At 42.6% G+C, this 22222-nt stretch overlaps 1 protein-coding gene across 5 annotated transcripts in view; it reads left to right on the forward strand.

Annotated features, from left to right (window-relative positions):
* The window catches only part of SATB2 (SATB homeobox 2), a 128603-nt gene that overhangs the window by 71805 nt on the left and 34576 nt on the right, over window positions 1-22222 (forward strand). For all 5 annotated transcript variants that reach the window (XM_027725718.2, XM_027725720.2, XM_039378851.1 and 2 more), the window contains 3 exons: window positions 5519-5991; window positions 17190-17402; window positions 21950-22105. In XM_027725718.2, the coding sequence (XP_027581519.2) occupies window positions 5519-5991; window positions 17190-17402; window positions 21950-22105 (842 nt within the window). The remainder of the gene's footprint in view (window positions 1-5518; window positions 5992-17189; window positions 17403-21949; window positions 22106-22222) is intronic.

Below are 22222 nucleotides of genomic sequence, written 5' to 3' on the forward strand. Positions count from 1 at the left end.
GTATGAAGAATTACGAAGAAGTTCATACTTCTGTGTGCCCTCTTGAGCCTGCACAGTAACCCCAAAATAAATCTAAAAATAAGATGATGATGCTTGTCTTCTGACAAGCATCTTTGGAAGCAGTGCAGTCCAGGGACAGCCCATGGGAAGAGTGTGACTTATTATGTTTAAGCATAAGTGACAGAAGACATCTTAGCATCTCTATGTCCCAAAGGGTGACTTGGATCTAGTCTTGAGGATAAAGGAATGAGAAAGTCAGCTGCAAAGAGAGAGTCAGCAATGTTAGCATGCTCTGCTCCATTCACCTGAGACTGGTGCTAGTTAAAGGCCCACTTTTAATGATAGTTCTAAGTAAAAAAATAGTGATTTGCGCTTTGGTGGGAACTGAACAATTTGCAACAGAACAAAGAACAGACAATGGCCTTTCCTGTCTGTTTTCCATTAGGCTTGGATAAAGGCCTTTGCTACCCACAGCCAGCAACCAAACAATTTCTGTATGTGCTCTATAGCTATTTTGAGGTTATGTGCTATCCCTCAGGAGCAGAGGAAGGGAAAGGTTTTAAAAGTTACAACTTCTTGTCAAGTCTGCCTCTCCCGTCAACCTGCTTTTTCTCCAGTTTTGACTGCAGGAACAAATGGCCCGGGCAGGGATCAGGCAGTGAAGTCAGTGAATGACTTCGGCTAAATATGAAGATTAGATGTTGAATGAAAATGAGACTCCTCAGACCAGCCCTCTGCACTGAAGTGGTTAAGTGAGCTGTGATTAAAAGAAATAAGTAATTATCCTAATTATAGATGAAAAGATACAGAATTACGACTTTAAAAGCACCTCCTGTGCTCTGGAGTGTTTCTGTTATTTACAAAGTGGTAGTTCATTATTGTGTAGCATAAGCAAGAGGGCACCCTCTGGGTATAGTGCACAGCCCTGTCTCTCCAAGGCAGAGGGTGGTACTGTGCTGGAGAACGCTTCGCCCCCCAAGCACGGCTCCAAAGTCCAGGTCTTGCTCCAGTGAGCAGGATGATGCTAAGCCAGAAGAAATTGTGAGAACCTTTTTGTCTCAGACTTGGTAGGGTATACCAGAGTTCACAGAGCTCTCCCAGCTCAGCCATGACCACTGCTAGAAATGGCTTTTATGATCACCAGGTTTTAAATAATAAATAAAACAAAGAAGCAAACTCTGAAGCACTGGAGAACAGCCCTGGGTGGTGACATTCTGTCACAATTGAGGCATGGCAATTCTGCCGGCTAGTAACTTATTACAAAACGTTTCTTTACCAGCTTCTTCCTACTCTGGGGCAAAGTGCCTGTATGCCTGCAGGACTGAAAAGTTCCGGCCGTGCTGGGTCATGAACGCTGGCGGGTCCTCTGTGTCCCCGCTGCAGTGCGGTGCTGGGAGACACGTTACGCTCTTGCTCTCCCTGCTGCATCCCTTATTGTGCACAGGAATTTGGTTTCCAGTGCTGTCAGTCAATTCAGTGCCACTCTTAAGCCCTAAATGCCCCACGGGCTGTTTGTCAGAATGTTCCTATTAACAACTCAGTGCAAATAAAGTGTGAGGGGAAGGGAAGGTGGAGAAATAAATCTTATTTTAAATCTTTTGAGCTGGTTTTATTTTAAATGGAAAGTTGCATGCAGACCACCCCAAGCTATTGTGCTGTGGACTGCGTCAGCTGCTTGACTATGCAAGGAAGATTGGGGTAGAGGTTAAGAGCATCACACAGGGGAAGGGTGCACTGAATTCCTTTTGTGCTGTATTCAGGAAGTTTTAACTCAGTATGGAGTTGAAATACATTGACGCACATGGTAATCATTACAGGACCAGAACGGAACATTGAAATACAACAATTTGCTGCTCCCATTCTGGGGATTATGTTGGTTTCTGACTGTCTTGTAGAGGTAGTGACGTTGCAGGGAGGTATAGAAAAATGAAGGGCAGATGCTATCCTGGGGTGCTCTGGGAGCTGATTGCTGGGCTTAGCACAGTACCTGTTATTCAGACACAGGTCTCTGCCTACCCAATGATTTGCTTCAGAAGGGTGGGGAGCACTGCAATATGACAGTACTGTTGTACTTGGTGTACATGAGCTCTTCAAGCAAAGAACTGCAGAACTGTATACCAAGCATGCGATGCAATGAGAAAACACTGCAATGTCTTTTGCTGTGGTCACACCACAGATGGAGGTAGGTAACAGCCTCCTGAACCAGCTTTTGTTTAACTAGCACAGGCATCACTAGCAGAAGTAGTTTATCAGCAGTACTTGAATGTAGACATCCATGGAACCCCTTCCTTCCCAGTTTAAGGTCCTTCTGGTCTGTTCTCACTGCTTTATATTCCAATCAATATATTCAAGTACCAGCCAGTTCATGCAGGACTACAAGAGCTATAAATATATCCCTAGTTTAAGTGGAACAATAGTAAACAAGGGAAGGAAAAGGCTCTAATCAGGTATGAATTGGAAAATGGAGGATGCAAATGGAAAAGTCCTGTCTCACGAAGATCTGAGGCAGAATGTTGGTGTCACAGCAGCTTTGCGGCTCCTACATCCCGTTTTTCTTAGAGCATTGCTGTCAAGCTGGCCTGTCTCACAGGACAGTGCCAGTCTCCATCTTGAGGTTGTCTCAGTCTTGCTCCTGTTCAGCTCTGTAGAACCCTACCAATCCATAGTTACCAAAGAACAACAGGGAATCAGATATGGGCAATGCGTTAGAGAAGGAAAGAGTCTTGAGGAATTGAGTAATGCACATTTTTTCCATCCAGCGTAACTGCTAATGGTAACCTTTTATTATTGAAGTGGTTGGAGTGACTAGAATCTGGTTTGTTTATAGGGAGTACATGCATGGCTGCATAGTCTAATGTGATCGAAAAAGGAAACTGATAATAAGGGAAAAATGGAAGCAAGTCAGGTGATGTCTCTGTGTAATTCCAAGTAGCACTTCAGAGATTAACAGCCTGGCAGCCTTTTCATCTTAAACTTTATTTTTTAGGGGTTTATAACTTGGCACTGAAGTCAGGAGTGGGTGGAAACTTGGCAAATATGGTTCAGCCCAGAAAGTGAATGTTATTTATATTTATTTCTCACCAAGTTTTCAAAAACACTTGGTTACTGTTTTTGTGTTCTAACAAGTAGTAATTTGTTGGTTTCGGTAACTTGTCCTCTGTGTGCTTCTTCAACTACAAATAGTTCAGAATTTATTTCAGCTCTTCTAAAACTCCTAGCGGAAGGACTCTAGATTTCTAGAGGTGTAAGTGATATAGCATGGTGCTCCAACTATTTCATGTACACTGAGCAACATCTTTATTGTACTTACACCTGCCAAGTACACCTTTGGAATAGTTACATTTGGTTTTGCTGGCAACTGTGTGTATGTAATGGCATTACTCAGGTGCAGGCTTACTACAGGCTGAGGAGGCAATAGTATGGCCATGTGGGTTCTGAGTTGTCCATGTCACAGAACGTGGTGTGGGGCTGTGAAAAAGCAGCCCTCTTCCCCACTCCCCTGCCCACACGTGACATCTCTGTATCGACGCCGGGTCAATGACGATCCCAGGAATTAGCACTGCTTGTATTTCATACTTGACATTGAGTTCATGTCTGTTCCTGATGCCAGAGACTAGAGGTGTAGAGCTTTCTGTACCTGATTGCAGGGATGCCTACAGAATATCGAGAGGAGCAGTTTCTGAATAGGGATTTTCAGTATTTTCAGCAAACTGAAATACTGCATTATGTATCTGACAGCCTGTGAGTAACACAGCAAAATAGTCATTTGCTGACTATAGTGTTTGTGTATCACACGTATTGCATTGCATTTCATAGTTGAAATACACTGCACAAGTAAACACGCACTTAGAAATTTAGTCAGCTTGAAGCATTGGCTTTTGTGAAAAAATTGAATTAATAGTTTTCTTGCAAATTAATTTTTATTTTAGAAGTTTTTTAAAAGCAATTATTTTATAGAAGATTAAAGATGTTATGGGGTTTTCCTTTAACAGAATGAGACGAGTGAGCTAAAATTTCTTACAAGGAAATCCTGGGCATAATTCACCTAGTTGTAAAATTCAGTACTTGTGATGTTCCGGAGTGACAGTTCTAAAGATAGTAACTGTGTGTTTGTGTGTGTTCAAGGCATTACTCCCTCTCTGTCTCAGATTAACTCTGGATCGTGAAAAGAGCTGTCTTTCTATTTAGAAGGAAACAGAGCAAGTCATCAGTAAACTGTTGTTCTCAGTATTACCTGTGTAAAGCTTCAAAGCTTTATATAGATTAAGTTTTTTAAAAGGGTTCAAAGCTTGGTACAGTTGTTAATAATTACACAAGTCATAATAGTATTATGGCATTTATGGAAGAAAATCCTATCTTATTATTTGCTGAGAGCAATACAGAGATGAGGTAGCTGTTTTCTAGTTGTATGATATACATCCCTGAACACTTTTATATCATATCAATATGTAAGTGCCTATCCAATTGCATGCAGTAAGGCTCATGGAATCTGCAACCAACTGTAAAATGACTTCTGATTACTTAAAATTTTCTAAGTAGGAGTTATGTACTTTACAAAAATAGTACTTCTAGAGGAAATTTGTGTTTGTAATATGCGCATTTAGTTTTGCAGTAACATGAAAAGATACTGTGATATTGTGGACATAACACATTTAGCAGAGACAATACATATCAGTATATAAAATTACAGTATATGCATTTTGTGTGTACTGTTTCATTTTTTTTATCATTGTGCCACTTAGGGATCGCAGGTCTCTGTTGTGCTAAACAAAGTTTTTTTGAAGAGAGTGAAGCCACTTCCTCTTAAGTGGGCATTCATGCAGAGGTGCTTTAAGGTTTCTGGACAGACTCACAGTGATGAAGCTTTGGCTCTAGGAACCATTGCTTTAGATATTTCTCATGTGTGAATTGCATGGTTTTGTAATATGCTTTCACCTAATCAACATGAGTCTGATGTAGTGCACCTGGGTGAACTGAGGCTACCAGATAGCTTTATCCACACACAGTGCAACGTCAAGTTTTTGTTGGAAAAGATAATAGTTGCAGAGTTTATAATGAGAAGCTGTTCCATGGTCTGCTCAGGGAATGGTCCAGTTTCCATGGGGTTTGTGTGAGTGGATGCTAATTTGAGTTTCTTTCCTTTACCTAGATGCCAGTGATTCTGAAACATTGATCACTTTTAAAAGTTACTCAATTTTCTGTGACAGATTCAAATGTTAGTGACAGTATCCGTGGAAGCGTCCAAGCTTGCTTCTTTAGGAAATGAGGCTGGAGAGGATACCTGCTACTGATTTAAAAGGAGGCTTCCTGAGGAGTGGATGAAGCCTGAGAAGTCCAAAAGAATGTTAATTAATGTTGTGACTTTTACTTTGTGTTGCTTTTGCTTATGTTTCTGTGAAACTTCTATGCAAGTGTAGACTTACAAAGTAAAGCAGGTGCTGTTGTGTAGTCACCTGCAATAATCCTTGCCCTAAGTGCAAACTGAAATGACAGCAAGCAAATTTTTCTCTTTTAACAGTGGAAAGAGTGGAAAGAGAAAACCTTTCAGACTATTGTGTTCTTGGTCAACGTCCCATGCACTTACCAAATATCAACCAGCTGGCAACTTTGGGAAAAACTAACGAACAGTCTCCTCATGGCCAAATTCACCACAGTACTCCAATACGAAACCAAGTGCCAACGATGCAAACAATGATAAATCCTGGGCTCCTGTCTCCTCAGCTCAGTCCACAACTGGTGAGGCAGCAGATAGCAATGGCCCATCTGATAAACCAACAGATTGCTGTCAGCCGGCTGTTGGCTCACCAGCACCCACAGGCTATCAACCAGCAGTTCTTGAATCATCCGCCCATCCCTAGAGCTGTCAAACCAGAGCCATCAAATTCATCGGTGGAAGTCTCTCCAGATATTTACCAGCAAGTCAGAGATGAGCTGAAGAGAGCCAGTGTGTCTCAAGCTGTCTTTGCAAGAGTAGCATTCAACCGCACACAGGTATCAATTTCTATTCTATAACCAAGAAGTGCTGAAGGGGCAAAATTGTGGCTCTTGTGGGGCTGTATGGTTGTTGCAGATCAAGGCAGGGGTTGTGCCGTAGAAACAGATCAAACCACTCTCCTTTTTTTCCCCCAGTCTCTTTGTCGGTATCGAACAAGGCTGTTTCTTCCTGGAACAGCTGTTTGTTTGCGTTTGGCCACTCCTGTGCTGTTACCTGAGCTTTGTTCTCTAGCAGTCATTCCGCTCATGTGAGTTCTTCCCCGAGTTCCTCTCTGCGGTTATAAACTTCCACATCTGCCCCTACCTGATGGTCAGGAAGAGGTAACAAGAGACTCTGAGAGTCAGAGGTGTCTTTGGGCTTCTGTCACTTCCTCGATTCCTTCCTGTGGTACAACTGATGCCACAACTAGTGCCAGAGGCTGCTCCCGTAAGAAGCGTGTAAGGCAAGTGTGCACAGGCCTAAAGACTGACTGCTGGGAAAGGTATCTGCCATTTGTAGCGGATTGTGTTTGCTTCCATGCATCTGACACAGGTTTTCTCACTTGCCTAGTGAAATGCAGATGCTGAAGTGATTGCATGATAACATGAGCTTAAGCCTGGCATCTGGAGTACCCAGGGTGTGTGTTCAGAAAGACAGGCCATTTACATTTATCCTGCTGCTGTTCAAGGCATACAACACATGATCTCTCAGTTGTGATACTCTGTAGCAAGGCTTAAGAAATGGAAAGTGGCTTAATATTTAATGTTGGTACAAATTTCTTTTGTTTAGTTGGAGTTGTTCTTTGAGGTAAGAATTACCAGCAAGAAAAAAAAAGTGTTGTGTGTGTGTCTCTTGGAGGTCTGTCCCTTGCCCCATACAGTGCCTTTGTCTGTTCTGCTAGATTAATGATTTTCTTTGGCACTGCCATTTTGGAAATGCCATGTTATGAGGGAACTAATTAAAGTATGGAGCACATTTTATGACTTCCCTTCTTCCATTAAATTCATAAGATGGCTGCAGTCAGAAAAAACATTCACTTCCAATCAACGTGACTTTGAGTTCTGGGGTTAGCCTTGAGGATATCAAATGAAAACTACATAGGAATGTATGAGTATTTCCTCTTTAAAATGCTGCTTTTAATTTGGAAAAGCTTTTCATCCCTCTGGGATCATAACCCATTGTATATAAAGCCTGGTATAATCAAGGTAGATGGTATTGACAGAATGACATATTCTGAACTTGAGTGAGAGGTCAACAGTAACATTGCCGTTGAGGGTTTTGCCACTGTCACTGAACATGAAGCTCTCCTTCACTCAGACTGGGAGAGCCAGGTTGGTAATGCCCAAGTCTGCTATTAAACCAAAAGCTCATTCCCCAACAAGAAAGAAATTACCTGCTTCTTAGCCCTCAGTCGTAAGTAATATGATGTACTGAACGGTTCACGACACTGATTCCAGAGTAGGCAAGTCTTACAGCATCATAAAAGATTTGCTCATCTCACAACTGTGTTTCGTTAGTCTACAGGGCTTTAATATAGAAGACCAATGATCTTACATACAGTGAGTTCATCATGTCCTTAGCAGCCACCACTGTAGCAAGAAACATACTAGCTTATGTTTCCTTGTCCACAGTTTTTAATTCCAACTCAGAACAAGCTCCCCTCACATCAGGGGCTGTTCAGGGTATTAAGAAGAGGTGCTCAGACAATCAGTGTTGCACTGCAGCATAGAAGGTGTGGGATATTCCCACGCATCCATGGTGGAGAAGCAAACTCTGTAAAATGCACTTGAAGTGGAAGTTCAAGTCTGCTCTCACCTTCCTGCATCCCTCCTGCTGCCTGCGAGGTACAGGGAGGTGTGTGTTTCTCCCTGGAAATGTTTGGGTTTGTTGCATTTCACAGAAGTGCCAGCATTAGGAACTGGAGGTCTGTTGTTTCTCGTGATGGTACCAAATAATAGATGCTGTATGCCAGCCAGCTAATAATTGTATTAATCACCACATTATGGGCCACTGCTTAATCTCTCTTCGTGGTAGCTCTGTGGTGCACATTAGCCTATAATTAAGTATAGCTTCATGAAATATGTACTGTGAGGCTTGTTTAATAGATAAACTATTCTCTAATTTATTTTAAAGTCCAATGACCTACATACTCAATGCTGAAAAGCCCCCTCTTACTAACATTATTTCTCCCCTGAGACCTTCCATCTGAGCAAATCTGTTAAATGAAGTAGAGGACGCTTTGATCCAAACTAGGCTAAATCCATCGGAACAAATGGCTGACACTTGTATGTATGCACGTGTGTGTGGGAAGGAGAACGTGAGGAGGATCAGAAGAAAGAGAGAGCCAATTGTATGGTTCGTGAAACATCCGAATCTTTCTCTTCAAGATGGAAATATATAACTGAAGACTACACCACATATCAGCTTATACCTGTGGCCAGGTGCTCTGCACACAAGGAAACAAAGCTCTTCAGGCTCTGTGACAAGTTCTGTGCATTTCCTGGGGCACAGTGCTCCCACTGAGGTCCCACTCTGAGATGGGGACTGAACATCAGGCAGTTTAGTACCTGCTGTGTGCACAGGAGAGCTGCATGGGGTGCTTGACTAGGAGCTGGCCCAGGCCGTGTTAGCCATGAAGAGGGTTTCTTTCAAACAGAAAGTTCCAAAGTGAACATTTTCCTATTTATTTGAAACTGGGTGTGAAGGACCCTCAAAGTGTATACACCTGATTTTTAGTAAGTGTCCAGGGCTAATCTCTGCCTCTTCTTATTTTATCTTTAGAGATTCAGTGTCGTAATTTTGACTCATGCTACTGTGGAATCTAAATGCCTATTTATTTAGCATAGGGGACAGGTAGAAGCACACCCACAGAGACAATATAGTTATTGAAGGTGGTTTTAATGACACTTTCCAATGAGTAAGAAATTCCTGCACAACCTTCAAAATATTTGAAATGGTGGTGCACACTACCATGTTTGTCTGAGGTGGTGTTGCCTACAACCTGCTCAGCGATGATAAGAATGGTGTCTGTTGGAATAACACCCTCTTAGGCTCTCTGCAGGGCAGTGTCCTTGTACTATATCCCTCTTGCAGTATGATGTCTACTAATACAGCATTCAGATTGCAAACAAAAATTTGTAAGAACCAGAGCTTACTTATTACAGGTTGTAGTGTTTTGATAAATGGTTAGGTAGGGGTGGTTACAGAAAAAATAGGACTAAGAAAAGTATTTTAAAGGAAATGCATGAAAATGCTCTCTTGGATTTACCTTGTACTCCTCTGAAAAGTTTTTTTAGCAAATCTGGAGTTGCTGAAGTGATCTGTGCTTTTCAAAAATCCAAGCTGAAAAATAGGTCATTTGAATCCTGTTCTGCATAAGGAAAATTAACATACTCTTCCTCCTCTCTCCATTTGTTCAGCATCCCTCTTTGCTGCAGGCTCATGGAGTTGCAGTCAGGACAGTTTATGAGGCTCTTTGTAAGAGTCCAGACAGTCTCAATCACTGGATCAATGGGCACTTCCCTCCTTGGGAGTGCCCAGTGGACTGCAAGCCCTATAGACTGAAGGAGTATTTCTGTTTATATCTTCCTCTTTTTTTTTTAAGTATCCTTTTTTGCCAATGTTTTGACATAATAGCCAAAACCAGTAAAATGTTTGGGCGAGTGGCCAGTGCTTGTTTCCCTGAACAGCCTCCAAAACTGAAAATATCCCTGAACCTGAGGCGTTGTAAATGAAACCATTGTGGTGCCAGATACAAAGAGAGCTGGGTAAAAACACCCGGCATGTTCAGGCTGCTTGTAACTTTCTTCCCAAAGAGCACTGCTCCCTTCCTGCTGCCCTGAGTAGCTCTGTGTGAGAGCATTGGCTTCCCAGCCCACAGATGGGAAAGCAGCGCTTACCCAGCTCAGCTGGTGCCAACTGCGTCTTTTTGGATTAAAGGAAGTAACAGCCCACGGAGGAGAAAACTCCACCAGCCTCAGAGGTAGTGAAATTTATGAAGAAATGAACTAAACTGATCCTTCTTTTTCAAGGGATTTGGTTGCCCCTTGGCTGCAGAAGTGAGTTGAAGCATAGGGAAACATAGGATTGATGCTGGATGAGGCCCCAACTTCTGGTGCAACTGCAAGCAAGTCCAGGATTCTGCAATAAGAAAGAGGGAAATAACACTTCTGTGGCATGCAAAGGTGTCAGCAGTCACCTAAAGAAGGGTTGAGGACTCTCAGAGCAGGAATGTGGCTAGTAAGGAAGCTCCAAATAAAGGCTATGGAGGCAGGCAAGGAGGGAGGTGGGCGGTGACTCCTCATTTATGTCTAATTCTGCTTTCTTTGGCAAAATTCCCCAAACTGAAGTGGGTTCAGAAAAGAGTTCTCTAAGAGGCATTAAGATCAGAAATATGGTTTGTTGAAATAGTTAACTCTTCCACCTCTATTTGCTTGTGAGCCAAATCCTGGACAGAATTCCTTTTGCAAATAATTTTCTCTTTAACTCACACGAGAGGAACACAAGCAGCTTTAATTCTCTGCCTGGTATCTAGTGAGACAGTCATGCTGCATTCATCGCTATGGTGTCTGCCCCATTGTGCACAGATTTTCAATTAGCAAGGCTTCTGGTTTGGTTTTGGGAGGGAATTTTTTGTTGGTTTTTACCCTCGTAGAGAACTCTCTCTTACTGCATGAAACCCTTTCATGCTTCCTGCTTGTTTTATTCTTGGGTGTAATGTGGCACAAGCAGTGTTCTGTTGTACTCACAGGAAAGAAGGCAGTCTCTAAGGGAAGTGCTTAATTTAATAAATTGCAGATTTTTGGTACATGGGATATTTGTTCCAACAGTGGGTTTTGCACTGCCCAAAATTTCAGTTTCAATTAACTTAATTGTATTCAATAGGCTGAATGAAAAATCTTAAGTAGCATGTGAGTCAGGCTTTCAGAATGTGTGCTTGTAGGAGAGGGCTGCTGCCTGCTCAGCTGATGCACAGGAGTCCTGAGCCTTGGAAGCAAAGGCACGGATATACAGAGTGTGCACGAGCTGTGTGTCTTTGCTCATTTTCCAGCATATTTCAGTATAAAGGTCTGACATGTGTGTCATATAAACGGTGGCACTTTGTGGCTGCAGTTGGTCGGTCTTTCTCTGCCTCCTTTTCCCCATGCATCCCTATTCAGCTCCACATGCACATCCTGTCTTCCCTCATAAAAAGAGATACCATAATAAAAAAGAGGCTTTATTAAACTAATGCAATAAAGGCGTTTTCTTTGAGGATTTAAACACTTCATTTTTAATAATAAAAATCAAATTGTCATTGTTGCACCCTGTATAAGTTTTATTCAAATCAGGCTCTAAATGCTTTGTGCCTAAGCAGCTCTCTCCTGAGATGTATGTATTTTAGCATTAGTTAAATGAGTTTAAGAACAAGGCTCATACTCAGGCTGTAGGCAGTGAATCTAGAGATCAGGAGATTTCTTCTAAATGAAGGACTGATATGATGTGTTCAGCTACACTGAAGGGTACTGGGAGACTGCTGGTCTCCCATTTGTGGAGTCAGTCAGAGTCTTTTAAGTTCTGAAGTTCATATGAACTGACACAAATGTGGCACCACACATTTTACCCATTGAGACAGAAGAGTTGGTCAGGGAACAGGGTATAAACACAGTTTTGCCTGATGGAAACTGTGACAGAATGGATATGAAGGTGCTTGGTTTGGCTAACCACTTGAAAATTTCCACTGATTATCTAAAGCAATTTTGCTCAGCAAAATTGGACTGGACACATTGCCAGGATAAGCATTTCTGAGAGACTTCCAGCACTTCTGCTTCATATCCTAGTTGGAATTAGAAAGAGATGCAAGGGAATGGAAACAAAGCAGTGAGCATTTGAAAATGAGCTTGAGTCCTAAAAAGCCTACTGAAGTACTTCATATAGAGCTTCTTGTTGAATGCTGTATACTTAAAGGCAAAGAGAAGTATTTTCAGGGTTGTTAAATGTATCTTGTTCAGCCCAGATATTGAAGCTGGGACCTGGGACAATATTGAAGGTGGGACCTGGAGTAAATGCAGAGAGTCAAAGAGATGTCATGGTAAAAGCCTTTCTTGATGTGAGAAAAACACAGCAGGTGCTTTATTCCTTGAAGGGTTATGAGAAGTTGGTGTTTCTGCTGTAGAGCTTCCTGGGCTGACCTGCTGCCTCCAGCTTCCAGTTGCAAGTAGCAGACAACTGTAAATATAAGTGGTCGTTTTAGCTGGGCAAAATCAAGTTTGCTGTTGTATGCTGAAGGTACAGTGTAGTTCAGTAGCAATGAGTAGCCACCAAAGGATTCCCTGAGTGGTTCCTTCCATGCTGGAAATAGGCCTTGTGTGCTGAGGGGGTTTGTGTCCTGACAGTTTGACATTACTGACCTTTAAGATTCAGATGTTGAATTTGAATAAATCCCTACATTTTCTGATCCTGCTCAGAGTAGCATCTATCCCGGATAGAAAGCAGAATAGCTTTTCTATTGAGACTGTCAGTTACAAGTACAGTACTTGGAAATACTTGGAACTTTAAGTACTACAGAAACAACATTTTTCTAGTATTTCAGCATTTTCTCTGTTGCTTTTGGCCATAGCTGAAGTATGGAGAGGCACAAACAAACCAAAAGTCTGAAAAAAGTGTTTATGCTTTTTTAGTCCTTCGTATATATAATCTCCTTATACAGAACATAAAAACTGAGGTTTAGCGCATTAGCTGGGTTTATTTAAGTTTTTGTCTTGGCCAGTGTTTTGGTTGTCCATAGTCTGTTCTGAACCTCTTTAACCCCAGTGCCTGCTTTTGTAGTCAAATGGCTTAGGTCTGTACAAGAGGGAGCACAGCTCCTATCCAAGTTGTTGGACATGATGTGTGTGAGATCTTGGCCGTGCTTGGGAGTCTCCTGCTGCCTGATGGCCCTCATCCTCCTCTGTCCCCATGACACTGGTGTCTGGGCTGCACTCCAGCATCACTGCCTCGCCTCCATCCAGATTGCTTTTCAAAAGTTCTGGTTGCAAAATTGTCCTGTGTTCAGTCTCTGGTAGTGCAGTCTGCTGCCCCCCTGAGATCTCGTTTACACCCTTTCCAGGCCTGAGCAGGAGCGCTTTGGGAGAAGGGCAGAAAGGCTTCACTCACCTTCTGTGGGCTTTGGTCAAGCCTTTGTTTGCCTCAAGGGCTGGTCAGTTGGTCCACTGGATGTCGGAGTTAGTTTGAATAACATTCTCTCTATGTTGTACTGCATCATCTTTCAGAATTTGCTTAATTTTTTTTTTTTTTTTTTTTTACTAATGAGGTGTGGGTTGTTTGTCCTGGAAATCCTGTAGTTAATAAAAATAAAAGAAGTTCACAAATGGGGTTTCATAGAATTAATGCAAAGCAAACCCCCATGACTGTGACTTTGCTGTCTTGAAGGGACTACATTTCAGCTAGTTTGAAAAAACACTGTCAAAATTACTCCTACCTTAAATAGATTCAGTAACTTTTTTATTTTGATTGGACATGTGCTTCTTTCTCCACCACAGGTATTATTTTCTTAAAGTCAATTATGGATCCAGTGTGTAATTTTAAAAATTGTGCAAGTTCCAAGGGTAAACCAGACTGTGCAGAGCCCTTGTCTCGGGGTGAGCACACACCTCGTTTGCAAGCACAGCCTGTGTGAACATTAAGCTTCATCAGTTGCCTCTTCAGCAGCCTGTTTAAAAATGATTCAGAGGAGTGGAAAAGCAAAGATATTATCAAGCTACATGTCCTAAAATGTATCCTGGGAGCTGTGTTCGGTGTAGAAGATCTGTTTGGCTATTTAAAATCATATTGAGACTTTCTAGTCCCTGAAGATCTTCTTTTAGGTTTGCAGAGTTGGTTACGCTGCAAACTGCCAATTTTTTATTTTTATTTTTTAATATGCAAGATGTAAGTAAGTCAGAATGAGCTAATTTAGCCAATGGAATTTTATAACAAATGTATGAATGCTGCGGGTTTCCCTCCCTCACCCCCTCCAGCAGAAACATAATTTGCAGAAATGAAAACAGTCTCTGGCTGGCTTTAGGGTTTTCTCAAAAATAGAAACAGTAGAGTTTGTCTGGCTGGGCCAGTTTCCTCACCACACACCTGGAGTATATCACTTTAAAAAATACATTATGCCTCATTAAATTACAATTAAATGAAATCATGATCATTTGTTTTTCTGGAAGGAAGATGTTTTGCATATTGAAAGCCTAATTTGTTGCAGGTGACAAAAAGGCTGAACAGATTATTTAATATCACTTTATTTTTTATAATGTTGCTCACTGGTTAGTTTGCATATACTTCAGTAGCTCAGAATTATATTATTGTAAACGTTATGGCTCTCAAGATACTTTATTTTATCGTCCTACCCTATCACTTAGCTATCTAGCTGCTTCTGTTTACTGGCGTTGTTTTTCTCCAGTTGCAGGAGGACATGAGATTTTTCCCCTGTGATTCAGTTTTCTTATTAGCTCTCCTGCTGTTTACATGGTTCCTAAGCTGCCAAAGCACTTAGAGGAGCTGCAGAAAAACCCTCTTTGCAAGCAGGTTTTCCTGCCTGGAGCAGGGCATAGCGAGCAGGGCATGGGGAACTGGAGCGAGCAGCGAGTCCCTGTCCCTGGAGCAGGTGCCTGCATTAGGACATGAGGCTCCCTCAGCCTGCTGGTTGAACAGCAGCACTGCAAAATGTTGCTACATCCTTGTAGCAGGTCAAGATGAGACCCTCATAGAAGCAAGAGGCACAGGCACCAAGTGAACTCCATGATAAGATGTTTCTGGTGATGAATCAGAGCCTTCAAGCATAAGAGTTGGTGTCTCAGGCAGTGAGATACCTCTTAGTGCCATGACCAAGCCTCTTGTACCTGTGAGCCTCTGATTTACATACAGAGTCAATGACTGCACAGAAAAGTAATTGCTGGCATGCTTTCACATATGTTTCTGCTCTCCATTTTTGAAATTGGACCATAAATTTAGCCAGGCTAAGATGGGAGGGAGAAAAAGCTGTCTTAGAGTCAGCTCCAGTAACTTTCAGGACCCTTTCTTTCAACCTGAACTCATGATTTTTTGAAGTTGATATTATCTTAAAAAAAAAAAAAGATATATATCCTTTAAAAGACACAGGGAATTAGGAATTTAGAGAATTGGTTGGACCGATGTTTCATTTATTTACTCCATTTGGAGAACTTTTCAATGCCTTTAAGGGAAAATTTTAATAGGGACTTGCTGTATCGATCTTGGAATCATGCAGGTCGTGGCTTCAATCTCCTGTATGTCCTTATTTTGCTTAATTTCCCTCAGCCTGTAAGCCTGTCAAATGCTAGAAAGGTTTTCAAAATGTCCTTAGCTTTTCTGAGGGCTGGTAAACCCTGAGGAAGAAGCCAAGTATGAACATGCAGTTGTGTTGAGGTCACACAGAATACCAGAGAGCAGCCCAGCACTGCAATTTCTTCAGACTTTTTCCCAGTGCAGACCTTTTTTAACAGCCAGCTTCTCTCTCCCATCCCATTTCTGAATGGAGCTCACCATGGTTCTGTTCCCAGCTCCAGTCCTTCTGGTGCCCACTCTGATAATTGCAGAAGAATGTAATTGGGAGTGTCTTAGCTTGATTATGTAGATTAGGAGCTGAAAAAATGGAGCTGTGTGCAGCCTATCTTCAAGTTGTGTATGGAGCTTGTTTTGAGCACTGCTGGTGTAAACGCTGCTGAGGTAGAGCTTTCATGTATGTATTTTAGTGTAGGTGTTTAATAGCAGAAAACAGATAAATGCAGATACAGATATATCATTTGCTGGTCAGATGGTTTTGTCAGGAAGCCTGGTAAATAAGATCAATATATACTAAACATGTTGGCATTTGTTTAATGGGCTAACTGCAGTGAAAGTGTTTTAATAAGGGTTTTTGGAGGAGACTCTCTGACATGGAAGAAAATAAACTAAGAAAATAAACTAATGTTACAGGGCTCTGAGTGCATGGTTGTTTTCTAGCAACATTTTTCTTACAAGAGAGGAGTAAGCCTTGACTTTACTTGCGAGGCAGCTTGCCTTGGTTGAGGCTGTAAAGTAACTGCAAAATGCTCATGTCAACAGCGACAGCGAAGTCGTGTCCGGGGTACTGCGGGGTCCCTGTGCACACGGCTGCTGAACGCTGCTCCTCTCCCAGCAGCAGGGCAGGGTGAGCCCTCCAAGCTCTCACTGGCATTTCACAGGGCTTCTGTGGCCGGCATTCCTGGGAGCTGTGGTGCAGACAGCCTTTGGGTTGTGACAGGAGGGAACCAGGAAGGGTGTGGGATTGCTCGGGAAACATATTGACAGAATAGCCTGACACGAGGGGGTGCCTGGGGGAAGCTGGTGGCACACACTCTGTCCCCCCCTACTTTCTGTAGGCCCTTTCTGATACTTTCTGATTCAGACTTGTGTGCCGTGCCTTTAATGTCTAGGTAATCTGTGGGACTGTTGAGTGCATACAGTTATGCATAAATTTAATCCTATCATTATATTTAAGCCTCATTTAATGATATTTTCATCTCTCCAACTCTTTTTTTTTTTCTCCTTATTTTTTGGAAATGTTGTGTAATGGCTTTTGTAAAAACTAGATTAATATGTTCATTCATGATTGCAGTGTGAAGCCTGTGGTATTTTAAAATGAGGAATGAAAGAATGGGTTAAATCCCTAAAGTTAGATTCTAAGGTTTTATTATTGCTCCATTTTTCTCCTTTCAGAAATGACTGTCCAAACAGAAATGAACGGACTGTAACATCAAAACCCAGCCGAACGTTTTTCTTTATAAACCTCCTGTACTGTTTAAATGTCGAAACTAAATTTACCAACCTTGGCAGATTTGTCAAAGATGAACAGGATTGCCAAGTGTTCCCAGCTTCAAGTAAAAAGAGAGATATCTAACAGCTCCTAAAATATTTGCAGCAAGCACCTGGTGATAACTGCAATTTCTTCTACCCAATGCACCTACCTTCTTATCCAGCATCTCCATACTCAGAAGCTTATTACAGTGCCAGAATAGGACAGTCCCAAAATAAACCTCAGCCCCCAGAAGACAAACATTTTCCTACAAAATATCCCCTCAGGGAGAGCCCATGAGATTCTGATGTAGGTTCTCAGTATTGCAACCCAGCTGGTTACACTAAACAAATTTTAAAAAAAACCAAAGAAACCCACCAACACATGACTGGCTTTTTTTTTTTTTTTTTTTTAAAACAGGGCTTGTTGTCAGAGATCCTGCGTAAAGAAGAAGACCCTAGGACAGCTTCCCAGTCCCTTCTGGTAAACTTGAGGGCAATGCAGAATTTCCTCAACTTACCTGACTCGGAGCGGGATCGTATCTATCAGGATGAGAGAGAGAGAAGTATGAACCCAAATGTGAGCATGGTGTCTTCAGCTGCCAGCAGCCCAAGCTCCTCCAGAACCCCCCAGGTAAGATGCAATCCCTTGTTACCTGTTTGTTGTGTGGATTACTCCAGGGAAGGAGTTTCTCTCCACCCTTCCCCTGTCTGTCATTCCCCTCGCCCAGATGAGTTGTGGAAAATTTTTGTAAGGTTTTGGAGTGGCTGTTAAGAGACATTTAGTGGATTGCAGCAAGAGACTGTGATAATCATTCAAACTTTAATCAATGCCATAAATGCAAAAGAGTATGTAACATTAATGCCTGAAAGAGTACATATGAGCATTACATACAGGCTCTTGATATATGTCCATTAAATGGCTATTATAGAATATATTATAGAAAAACAGTGTATGTAGCTTTTTACCCGTGTCTTTTACATTTTTCAGAATATATAGAAAATTTCTGGGCTTGTGGAGGGATTCATGTATGTTGCAATAAAAACTGTGTAGGGAACAGAGGTCGATAGTGGATTAGATAGAAATTGTTAGAAATCAGAGCGCTCCGTATTCTGCATAGGAAGTCACAGTCTTTGAGTTAGAGGTTTTCATGAGTAATTATTTGAAGTACAGAAAGTGGAGATGGGCAGGGTGCTGGCAAGGAAGATGATGCTTTAGAGCTCCAAAGCAGCTGTCATCTCATTGCACATGTTTATTAACGTGCTGTTGCCGCCCACTCTTCCCTGGGTAGGTTATTCCTTTGCACTAAGAAAGAGCATCCACATACAACGCTGTAATAGTCATCCCCCCTTGTACCAGGCTGCTTGTGGTCCCAGACATATACTCTGGAAAGTGAGAGTGGTTGCACAAGGGTGATGATTAATCCCTGTCATGACATTTTGCCTAACTTGAGTTTGAACTTTCTAACAGTGCAGACATGACGGGTCAGTTCTAGCACTTCTCTGTTCTTTAGTAAATGGGCCCGTATAACCCTTATAAATAGTATCACTGAGGGCTTGAATTCTGTAGCCACAGCTGCTAGAAGTAAGCAATGTGGAGAGAGCCAGGTTTCACATGCAAATTGATCATCCCTAAGAAAGATGTGTTGATTCTGTAGAAACTGTTGAACTTGTTCATTTTAACCCAGGCATTTGCGTGCACTTCACCACCATCAGTAGTACATCATCAGTACATGATGTAAAGAACTGTTCTCACTGAAAGCAAGTGTATCCTGCCAACCCAAATTTGACACTGAATTTTTATTACATGGGAAACTCATTGCATGCTCCTTATCTTTTTTAATTACCTTTAAGTGAAAATAAAAATATACAGGGAACTATTTTATTATTTAAATAATGTACCCATTTTCTGCATGTGTTTATTCAATTAAGAATTAGCTTACTTATATTTATCGCAATAGGTTTTGCAACTAGAATCAAGTACTGAAACAAAATTCAGCGTTTAGATGCAATCCAGTGAGAATAAAAAATTGGTTCTGTTGCCCCATCTCATCCTTGTGTTGAAATATGCCATTTTCTCATGCTGTAGGTACAGCTAGAATGTAATTTAAAATAATGGAAATCTTGCCTGCATTTGTAAGAGCTAAGTTTTGCAAGAAACCATACTCTAGATGTATAAAACAGCCCACCCTTGCCTTATTTCGGCTTGAAGAATCCCACAGAATATTGTGAGGTTTTTAATCAGCAGAAGCAACACACAAAGGTTTGCGTACCCAATGATCGCCTTGTGCCCGCTGGATAACATTTCCCCACCCCTCAGAGGGCCAGCACCCATCAGCACAGGTGCTGTTTTGACAATTTGGACACCTCTGCAAATGAGGCTGCTTCCCAGATCCCGGGCAGGCAGCACGGCTACTGTGCTTCCCCATATGCCCGATATTAGTTCTGTGGTACAAATGCCATCCTCGCCGGCAGCACAGCGATTCCCGGCAGCGTCACCTCCCCAGGAAGCTACCCTGGAGCAGTACCATCCTTTCAGGAACTGTGTTAGGGAGCTGGAGAAGGTGATGGAATGGCATTTGGAAACATGGTTTCCATAGATACTGATCTCCTGCAGCAGTGCTTTTGGGATTGAGTGTGCTGGGTAGGAGGAGAGCAATGGCAGATACCTGTGGAAGTGCTGGTACTGGGGAAGTCATGCAGAAGGTGTAAGGGCACACAGAGTAACCTGGCTCAGCTCTCCCTGACTCTGAGCCAGCCCCAGGCCACCCTCATGGGATGTCCCTGGCTCAGGACCTGCCTCAAGGTGAGAACAGCAGATTGATCCAGCAAATGGGTACGAGTGCCATGGGGAAGAGGCTCCAAGCTGTTAGGGGTTGTTGTGTCCATGTGGAACACCAGCACTGAGGGCTGAATTTCGGTGCTCTGGTGCTGTGGCTGCAAACACTTCTCTTTCTTTTTCCCCAGCTGTTTGCAACAAGATGTTTCAATAGTGACAAACTCCTTATTAATATCAAGGCCAATTTTGAATCTAGACCTCTAACATAAAATACTTTATTTTAGTGACTGTGATACTTTGGTTTGGTACTTGCCCTGCCTACTTCAGTGGTTAAATAAAAAACGGTGCAGCTTTCAGGGTGTGCAGGGAGATCGTGTTTTTCAGATGTGGAGCTAGAAGCTTAGGAGACCCATGCAAGATGGAGCTATATTTTAAATCTTTCTTTTACATGCTAATTTTGTTCTTCTCAGGATCTCAGACCTCTGTAATGGCCTTTGAGGCCGTGGTGACCTCGGCTGCTGCGCTAGCCAAAGGCTCCAGCGCCTGGGAAGGATTTTTTTATACCCAACAAAGCTCCATTAAATGAGTCCTGACAGACTTGGACAGTCCTCTTCCTTCCCATGATCCCTTTGTTGTTTTCTTATGTTTCCCACAATTGCCCTAACTCTCATGTATCTGTAAACATTGAATTTCAGAGTGTGGTGTCCCTGTCAGTCCATCCATTGGTCTGTATCCGGCATGTGCTTATGGCCTGTGGATGGCACTGAGTTTAGCTCTGGGCTCCCCGGGCACCGGTGGGCTGCCCCAGCTGCCCCTGCCCGAACACAGGGGGGTGGACTTAGCAGGAGCAGGAAGTTCTTACGCCCTTTCTACGTGTGCCCTGCCTACGACAGGCAGGGAACAAGCCCAGAGCAGTGCCTACTGAGCCTGGGGAGTAGGACAGGGAGAAGATACAGGTTCGTTAAAGCTTTATCTGGAAGCAGTAAGGAGGAATGATTAGTCTAGCTTGTTGCCTTGATTGAATTTTGGCTCTATTATTTATGTGGCCTTTGGTAAAAAAAGATGTTAGGGAGAGGAAGATTTGGAGGACAATAAAACAGAAAGAGAAGTTCAGAAGGTTTGGTTTTTCCTAGTTAACCTTCCCAGTATTTGGGCATGTCTGCTTAGTTAAAAATGAACATTGGATGTACTCTAGTAGGCTTCAACTGTGACAAAGAAACAGGAACCAGGTGAAAATGTTCATAATGGGCCCAAATATGAGTGTCACCAGGGTGTACGTGTGGGTTGGATCTAATGGGAAGTGTGAGCTTTGCCACATAGGTTGTGTTGTTTCTTAAGACCTTTACATCTCAGGAGAAAACAGAGATTTTACATCAGTAAATCACGTTTCCTTTAAAATGCGTAAGGGGTACAGTGATCAGCCCTGGTATCTCTCCTCTTTGAGCTCAGGAAAGCAAATGAGATCTGTCTCCATGGGGCTGCTGGTGCCAGGAGCTCTCAGTGAGCATCGCGCTGCCCTCGCTGCCTCACCTGCCAGTGCATTCTGGGGACCCCCACTGCCGAGGGGCTTTAAAATCAATGTCTTGTAGCAGTCTGCTGAACTGTGTTGATAGAAGCCTTGCAGGGGTAGTCCAGCCCAGGGAAAGTTCTGGCAGTGTCCGTTATTGTCCTTCATTTGTCACAGAAGCTGATGGGAAATCATTCAATTAAAAGGAGTGCAGCGGAATACGCAAAATCTCAATATGAGTTTAGGAGAATGAGGGCAGCACATCAAAGGCATGCCAAAGCCCAGCTTTATGAAATGATTTTTTTTTCATTTTCACTGATTTCCTAGGTGAAATTAGGTGACTGTCTGGCTAGCATAATGATGATAAGGCTGGGAAACCATACATACTCAAGTGACATACATATAGTTTTAATAAAGGATGAGGGAGACTTGAGGGAGTGCATTAAATTGAGTAATAATTTATTATTTAGAGACCTCTACCCATTTACTCATTTTTTCTGGGAGAATTGGCTCTTCCTCCAAGGTGTAGGCCACTTTTAGAGAGGGGGGAGAAGGTAGAGCCTGGCGGCTGGGCCGCAGTAGCTCACTGGCAAAGCCAACTTCAGCGACTGCCTGCAGCCGAGTGCCCTGGCTACCTATCCTGTTGTTGAGCTGCTCAATAAACACGCTGGGAGAGGGAGAGGGGGAGAGTTGACAGGGCCTTGCATTTCCTATAGGAATGCACTGCAATTATTTCCAATCACAATTAACCTGATTAGAATAATGGACAGGAAGTGTCCCTCTGTAGCTAATGCAGTTTGGCATCAGCTGACTGAAATCCTTTGATAATTTCTGCACAGATGGCTGGGCTGAAAGCAGCACTTTTTTAATTATTATTTTCATGGTCTCTTGGTAGGCCAAAACCTCGACACCAACAACAGACCTCCCCATTAAGGCGGACAGTGCCAACGTCAACATCACAGCTGCCATTTATGACGAGATCCAACAGGAGATGAAAAGGGCCAAGGTATCTCAAGCTCTGTTTGCCAAAGTGGCTGCCAATAAAAGTCAGGTGAGTGGTATAGAGGATTTCATTGTCGCGGGGCTTTTTGGGGTTTTGTTTTTAAAGCAAACTCTGGGGTTGGGACTAGGCCCACCTCCTCCTCCCACCAATAAAATTACATCTGTT

This window comes from Pipra filicauda, unplaced genomic scaffold (assembly GCF_003945595.2).
Source record: "Pipra filicauda isolate LSUMZ 115617 unplaced genomic scaffold, ASM394559v2 scaffold149_size4050908_pilon, whole genome shotgun sequence".
Lineage (NCBI taxonomy): Eukaryota > Metazoa > Chordata > Aves > Passeriformes > Pipridae > Pipra > Pipra filicauda.